The sequence below is a fragment of the Dasypus novemcinctus genome, chromosome 7 (assembly GCF_030445035.2).
Source record: "Dasypus novemcinctus isolate mDasNov1 chromosome 7, mDasNov1.1.hap2, whole genome shotgun sequence".
Taxonomy (NCBI): domain Eukaryota; kingdom Metazoa; phylum Chordata; class Mammalia; order Cingulata; family Dasypodidae; genus Dasypus; species Dasypus novemcinctus.
The window spans coordinates 42245581-42253653 of record NC_080679.1 but is presented as its reverse complement, the minus strand read 5'-3'; the positions used below and the strand labels follow the sequence as shown (position 1 = coordinate 42253653).

At 41.5% G+C, this 8073-nt stretch overlaps 1 protein-coding gene across 24 annotated transcripts in view; it reads left to right on the top strand.

Annotated features, from left to right (window-relative positions):
- CARF (calcium responsive transcription factor) overlaps nucleotides 1–8073 on the top strand; it is a 117633-nt gene that overhangs the window by 652 nt on the left and 108908 nt on the right. For 23 of the 24 annotated variants that reach the window (XR_011649230.1, XR_011649226.1, XR_011649225.1 and 20 more), the window contains one exon: nucleotides 3601–3767. Coding sequence is in view for 1 of the 24 variants with exons in the window: in XM_071216175.1 (XP_071072276.1) it covers nucleotides 3726–3767 (42 nt within the window). In the remaining 23 variants the exon portion in view is untranslated. Of the gene's footprint in view, nucleotides 1–549; nucleotides 709–1126; nucleotides 1206–3600; nucleotides 3768–8073 lie in introns of those variants that run through there. The other variant, XM_058300349.2, reaches the window with a different exon arrangement.

The window sequence follows — 8073 nt, the reverse complement described above, 5'->3', positions numbered from 1 at the left end:
GTCCCGAGAAATACTGTTGATTGAATTTTGTTGGTTCTGAGGGAGGTAGGATGGATGGAGAGATACTGTCCAGATCCCAAAGTCACTATATAAGGCGTTCGCCAGAAAAGTTTCAAGAGAGTGGCTTCAAGAGATTGCCCGTTTAGTATCAGGCAGAAATTGGATTGCAAAATTTGTGGGCAGAGCGGTATTTGTGCAGGTGAAGGCAACTAAAGCTTCCCTTTTTTTTTTTTTTTTAAACATTTCTTAAAGATGTACCACACTTCAGTAACGCCTAATGTTTGAATCAATTGTAGAAAATGACAAGTGATTTAAACAATTCTAAGAGAAAAATAATCCTTTGTCAGAGAGCAGTGACAGTGAAACTAGGAGTATTTTCAATTTACATTTTTAGAATGTGGCGCTTGGAAACAGAATGTTTGGATTCGAATTCTACCTCAGCTACTTACTTGTCCTCTCTGTGTCACAGTTTTTGTCAACTGTGAGAATTAAGTGCCATATAGGAAGCACTCAGTAAATGTTAATATTATTACCACCATTATTTTTTAGATGTCAGTTTAACTCGAAGCTTTGCCAAAGTGAACTTAAATAAGAAGAGTAACACGGTTGGAGGAATAAAATGAGGAAACCTGTGGGCTGAAGTTCTAGATCACTAGTTAGGACTGAGCTTGCTGATAGAAGAAGTGGCCATTTAATCCTATGTTAAGGGTGAGGATTTTAAATGTCAAATAAATTGGGGCACCAGAGCTTGAAACACTTGATTTATTGAAATCCCGTCATTGAGTTCCTATTTTTTTAATTTGGTAAAAGTGGAATGAAATTTGCTAGTTTTATACATCATTCTCCTTTAATCATAGGTGATTTTTTAGTTAACGGCAATAAAATTGGCTGGATTAAAATTCATAGAACCTGAAATAACCTTCAATTAGGTACTGTTTTAGGTGATTTTTATTATTAATAGTATATAATTGGATAAAATATTTTGAAAAAAATGTATAATTAGCCGGTTAATACGTTTTTCACTTGTTAATTTGGAATTTATCAAAATAAGAAAACCTGATATCTGATACTTTAAAGGTAATACAATTTGATCTTTTTTTTTTCCTTTTTTCTTTTTACTTTTAAGGTTAAGACATGACTGGGATCTGAAGTGAGACTTCATTCAGTCTGAGTTTGAGCTTTATTTGAACTGAAAAATATAATCAGTAAGATACAGAACCTGAATATATGCTTAATATGATAAAATTTAATTTGCAAAGCAGAAATGTTGAATTCACTAAAATATGTATTTCATTAGAGTGAAACTTTTAAAGGAAAAAGTTATATTTAAAAGGGTTCCAAAATAACTGAACACCCAGTGTCATTTATTTATTTTTTCACAATGGTGACTTGTGAAAAAATGGAGGTAACTTAGGGTTGCCTCCAAAGCAATACTTCGTATAGTTAGTGCTTTTACTTTGAGTATTGTTTTGTTTTGTTTATAAGCTGAGTTAGAGTAGTAACTGAAAACTTTTGGTTCTTAATGATTTCCTTCACAATTCATTTACTGTGGTCCTCATGAAGACATTTTCATCTGGAGAACTACAGACGTCTAGCTCATGAACTATATTTCTCTTTATTATACTTTATTTTTTTATATATATAATGGCATAGTGTGGTATGGTATAAGTACTATGCATGGTCTTTGGAGTCCTAATTTTTTTTCCCTACTTGGTTTTAAAATGCTCTCTGTGATGTTAAGCAAGTTGAGAGCTTTAGTTCTCTTATCTGTAAATGGAGATGATATCTACCTTAGTCAATGTGAGGATTAAATGAAATAATTTTAACAGGTTAAAAAATGGTAAAAATCAAGCTTACAGGGATGATTATAGGAAGGGCAACCCTTAGAAGAGAGAAAAGAAACATTGTGAACACTAGCCTTGGATTTTTCCATGCTATCTGAAAAGTTAAAATAGATTATTTATATTTATATATCTTTAAAAGTTTGGTATTGATTTAACACACTACAACTTTTCAAAACCTATCAAAATATTTGTGAATTAGTCAAATTTTTGTTCTACTGATTCATGATAATTTTGTACAAATCATAACAGGAACAATATGAACATTATGTCATTTACCTACCTCTAAAATATGGGGGAATTTTTATTTTCTGAAGTGCTTTTAAGCAATATCTTTAACTTTAGTTAATAGGATCTGCTACTGATACTGAAAAGATTTAGAAATCCTTTAAATTTTGAGACACTAACCAAGGTACCTGGAATTAAGAGAAATTCTAAAACTAAACTTAAAGGGGCTTCATGCTAACATCCTGTTTGGGGATTTATTCTCAGATTGTTTCAATAGATAAATTTTAACCAAAACAAAAGTTAATAAGGGAAACTCAATAGCATAATCAGATATTATGATAGATTTTTTAGAAATTGCAGCTGAAATATTTTTTCTAAAGCATAAAAAAATAGTAATGCTGTGGAGCAAAATCAACATAGAACAGTAGTCCAAGTATGATCCTTTACACGGATATGAGTAACGTCAGCCTGAATAGTCTCTTTGCTCTTTGACATATTCACTGTATATAAACAATAAAAAGCCCTTCCTCCATATAAATAACACCGAGTTTTTTTTTTTGTTTTTTTTTTTAAAGATTTTATTTATTTATTTAATTCCCCCCCTCCCCTGGTTGTCTGTTCTTGGTGTCTATTTGCTGCGTCTTGTTTCTTTGTCCGCTTCTGTTGTCGTCAGCGGCACGGGAAGTGTGGGCGGCGCCATTCCTGGGCAGGCTGCTCTTTCTTTTCACGCTGGGCGGCTTGGCTCCCCCACGCGGGGGACACCCCTGCGTGGCAGGGCACTCCTTGCGCGCATCAGCACTGCGCATGGCCAGCTCCACACGGGTCAAGGAGGCCCGGGGTTTGAAACCGTATGGTAGACGGACGCCCTAACCACTGGGCCAAAGTCCGTTTCCCCCGAGTTTTAATTTTACAGTTTTTACCGAAACTTTGCTTTTGATAAAAGATAAAATCCACTCTCTTGATGTGATACGAAACATTCTAGAAAGCAATTTGCCAGCAAAATTTAATGCCTTAATGTATCTTCTTCAGTCAAATCATTAACTGTGTAGACTCCAGATTTAATACTTTCTGTTCTCTCCAGTGCCAATACTTCCTGCTTAAGAAATAAGCTTGTCAAATCAATTCCAGGACTGTTTTTTGTTGGAGGAGGGGTGGGGAGGTCTTTGTTTTCAAGCTTCTTTTAGTTCCAAAAGATGCTCTAATAGTGAATACTTACAGTGAGAAAACAATTTGATGTGGAGGTCTTTGTTTCAGTGATCGTTAGAGAATATAAGCTTTGAAACAAAACTCTAGTCCAAATCCCTACTTTTAGATTAGGCTACAGGCACAAAGAGGTTAAGTCATTTAACCCAGGGCACAGAATTATCTATAAAGTCAGTCCTAGTCTTTAGATTTTTTCAACTGAATCTTGTGATGGTTCTACTGTACCAGGCTAGTAATAGCTATTTTACAATAAAACCTGCATAGTGAAATCTAGTGATTTTCTTTATGTGTAGGAAAATGTATTACATTGAATACCTTTTCATTACAGAGAAATGGCTACTTCGAAGACATAATTATAGCTTTGACATAAACGAAGCTACAACTATCATGACTTAGTTCCCCCAAAAGGAAGAACTCCAGTGGACAAAAAAGAGCATTTCTGGGGGTAGTAGAATGCTGGAGACCTGGAATTTAAACTTGAGCACCTGCTTGAAGGTAATCATTTTCTTTTTAACTAATGAAAGTATCAGCTCCATAAAAGTTAAGTATTGTCCTATCATATGTTATTGAAAAAGTCTAATTATACTTTGTTCTGTTTTTGGTTAGACTTCATATACCTAGTTATTTAATATTAATATCTTCATTCTTAAAATCTGTGCTTTGACATAAGGATAATTTATAGCACATATAAAATACATACTTGCCTTTGAAGATAGATGTCAAAATTGGGTATTTTAAATCCCCCTGCATTTGAGAGGACAGAAGCAAGTAATGCAAATTGATGGAAGAAATGAGGGAAGAAGGAGTAATACTTTCCATTGCATTCAAATTATTTTTTAAAAAGAGTAGTATCTACAGCTTAAAAACGACTTTTTTTTTTTTTTTAAATAGGTACCAGGGTCAGGGATTGAACCGAGGACCTCTTAAGTGGGAAGCTGGCACTCAACCACTAAGCCACATTGGCTTCCCTCAGTTGTTTTTGGTTTTTTTTTTCATTTCTTTTGCTTTTTGTTTTTTTTGTTTTTAGGAGGCACCCAGGACTTCCCATGTGGGAAGCAGGCACTTAACCTCTTGAGCCACATCTGCTCCCTAAAAATATACTTTTAAGCCCCAATTCAAAAGTGGATTAGGTCAATAGTCTGGTATTGAAGCCCACTAACTACTTTTTCCCAAAGTAACTACAGAAACCTTGTTTAGCCCACAATATAGATATACTGTATTATGTACTAAAAGGAAACTTTTGCCTCCAGAAGACAGTAGGAATAGAAGTTATGTTTCTTCCTTTGGCAAAATCTCAATCTCGGTAAAATTCTGAGACAGATGGTTTATGTTTGACAATCTTCCTTTTTCAATATTACAACCCCACCTACACCCTCACACTTGCCCCTTTGTTTGTGTACTTCCCATATGCCTTTGTACCCTCTGAACTCTTCACTGCAGCCTGCGGAATCCCTTTAACTCATAAGGAGCCAAAAGTGTACTTGCTTTCTCACTTCCAAATTTAACTTTTGACTCCCTCAGAGTTCTGTTTTGATTCATCTTAAAGGAAGAAAGCTTTCCTTGTATACATTTACACAAATTAATGATACTATCGCAAGGATTTTTCTCATTAAGAGAAAATGCTTATTAACTCCTATGAAAATTTCATTGAAGAAATTTTCAATACGATAAGTGAATAAAATGGGGGGAAAATATTTAGGCCAATAGAGATAACTTGCAGCAGGGTCAGGGTACCTATTAGGAAACCAGGAAAAAGTTCTTAAAATTCTTTCCCCTAAACTATTTGTATTTTTTACAATTCTTCCCCCCAAAAAAGAATTCTTCTAAGTTATGGATTTTTAACTATGGGGGAAGGGAGCTTTGACTGTAACCTTGAAAGGGTTCATGATAGTAGAAAAGAATATGGGCTTTGGGATCAACATATTGGTCCTGGCTCAGCCACTGAGTATATTTGTAATCTTGGGAAAATTACTTAACTTGCTGATTCTGTTTCCTTATATGTAATTAGAACAAGTAACTAAATTATGAGGATGTTGAAATGATTAAATAAAATGACACATGGTCTATAAAACACTTAGCACAGTGCCTTGTGCGTAATAAGCACTCAACAGATGATAACCTTATAATCTTGACAATCAACCTCAGTTTCTTTTTCTGTAAAATGGTGTTAATAGTAGTTTCTACTTTATGGGATAGTAGAACGATTGTTAATTCTAGCTCATAATTATTAAGCACAGTAAGCATTCAGTTGTGGCTGAGCGGGAGGGTTTCGTCCTCCCTCAGGCCCAAGAGTCGGGGGGGCTTGCTCCTGCCGAACAGCCGGCGGGAGGTGCTCCAAGAGGGAACACCGGTTCTCCAGGCATGGGGGACGCGCGGTTGAGGAAAAACCACGGAGACCGCTTGAGCGCAAGAACAGGTCTGCTTTATTGCGGAAGTACACTTGGTTATATAGGCAGGGAAGGGGGTGGAGTATGAAGGGGAGAGCAGGGCGGCAGGGTGGCTGCGGATTGGCTAAAGCTGGGGGGGCAGACCTCTGGTAATACTCCGTAAGCAGTTACTGGGGAAGAGGGCAGATTGTAGGTTGGTAATATGGGCGGGACTGGCGGGAAGGGTGGCAGGGGCTGGAAGGGGAGGAGGGGCGGAGAAAGACGGCAACAATTGTTCCTTTTGTTTTAAAAAGAAATTGAAGCAACAAGTTTTGGTGCACACGGTGCGTGTGAATGGCTCGGCGTGCGCAGCAACAAAAGACAAGGATTAGGAGGAAGAGTAGGAGGAAAAGGAGGTTATAGGGACGGGCACGGGGATAAGACGAGGGGTGGGGGGAGACCACGAGGACCGGCCGGTCGTGAGCGGACAACATAGCATCTGGCCAGGATGCATGTGCCCACCATTAGGGTCGGCGCACGCCGGCGCCTGGCGCGCGCCGAGCCTTGCCAGCGAAACGGGCCTGTGATGCCCCTGTACCCCTCGCCCGAGGGGGAGGAGTAGTTGGGGAGAAGTAAGGAGAGGAAGACAAGAAGCTATAGGCATGCGGTCTGGAGTAGGTGGTGCGGACGGAAGGGGCGTGGTGGACGGCTGGGGGGGGACTCAGTGGTGGCGAGGCATTGGTAGTGGACTTGTACAAAGGAGCTGAACACTGCATTGGCTTGGTCTTTGGCAAGGCGGACTATTCTCCTGATGGCCCAGGGGCCCACAGTGAGGGCTAAAAGGATAATGATAAGGGGGCCTAGGAATGGGAGCAGGTACGGGAGAAGAGAGTGAAAGAGTGTAGAGGAGTAGCTCGCGTTGTCGCGTTCTCTTTGGCGTCGCTCCAGGCCTTCGCAGACTTTTTGTAGGCTATCTTCTGCGAGGCCGGTGGTATTGGCTTATACACAACATTCTTCTCCAAGGGCGGCGCAGAGCCCCCCTTCTTTGAGCAGGAGGAAGTCAAGGCCGCGACGGTTCTGGAGAACGACCTCAGAGAGAGAGTTAAGGGAGTTTTTTAGATGCTCAACAGCTTCTTGGAGATAGGTAATATCTTGATCGACCGCCTGCTGGAGGGAGGAGAGAGAGGCGGATTGCGTAGCAAGGGCGGCGATCCCTGTGCCTGCTCCAGCGAGACCTAAAAGGGTGGCGATGGTAAGGACAGCAGTAACAGGCTCCCTTTTTTGAAAGTGGGAAGAGAGGTGGCGGGTGTGAAGAGAGAGAAAGAATTCATCATCTCCATGGAAAAGGACTCGTGGGGCGAGGAAAATAAGCAGACAGGTTTCATTAGTGGCGTTGAGGGTGGCGACGTTGAGGCAGGGGGTTAATCCCGTGGAGGTACAAAGCCACTGGGAGGTGTTATGGGGGATTAAGAATTTGGCGGAAGCGCTGGGAGAGGAGTAGTTAGAGCAGGCGTGCATAAGGGGATGGGAACCTTGGCGGGAATGAACGCAGCGCCCTGTGGAGGAAACAGATTGGAAGGTTAGGGGAACAGAGGAAGTGTTCCAGTTGCATCCGGTAGGAGAATTTTCGGAGGATTCGCTGAAGGTGAGGTTTGTGGCAACGGGTTCATATATAGGAAGAGAGGGGGACAGGCAGAGCCAACAGCTTTTGGTGAGGTATGGGTCTTTGTTAGGGGCGCTGGACCATCCGTGGGCGATGGTTTCACACCCCCAGGAAGGACAGTAATAGTGCGTTGGGTCATGGCATCCTCTGGCGGAGGATGGGCACATGTAGAAACCTGTGGCAGCGGGGTTGTGTCCCCCCCACTCATAAGACGGAAGGTTCTTGCGTCCAGTGAGGTTGGCGACATCAGTAGTGAAAGAGGGGGCGGAGGCGGTTACGTTCGAGGCAAGGAGCCTTTTTTGTTGCCAGAGGGAGAGGGTCCAATTGAAGGGCTGGTGACTCGGGTTGGCAGCGGCTGGGAGAGCGAGGGAAGCCAGGACGAAGAGAACGGCTGCGAGGCTGTGTAGAGGCATCATCTGACGGTGCGGCATCTTGATGATGGCTGGTGCTGGATCTGGGTGAACGGGGCGACATCTGGGCCGTATCCACTGTCAATGTTATCTCTCACCGAAGGCATAGGGTGCTGATCGTTCGGTGGAACTAATGGGTCAGTGGCGGGCCGAATGCAATGCCCAGGAACCCAGAGCGGCTGCGGCTCAGAATCTGGAAAGACGCAAGCAAAGCCCCTCCCCTGTGCTAGGAGGGGAGCTGGATCTTGCTAATGATTTGTGGCAGGGTCTTTCCAATGGACGAGGGGAACTTGCGAGGGCTGCCACATGGGTCCCCAGTGTTTATGGGTGGGGGAGAGTCCATGGTTATCGAAGGTTAGGAG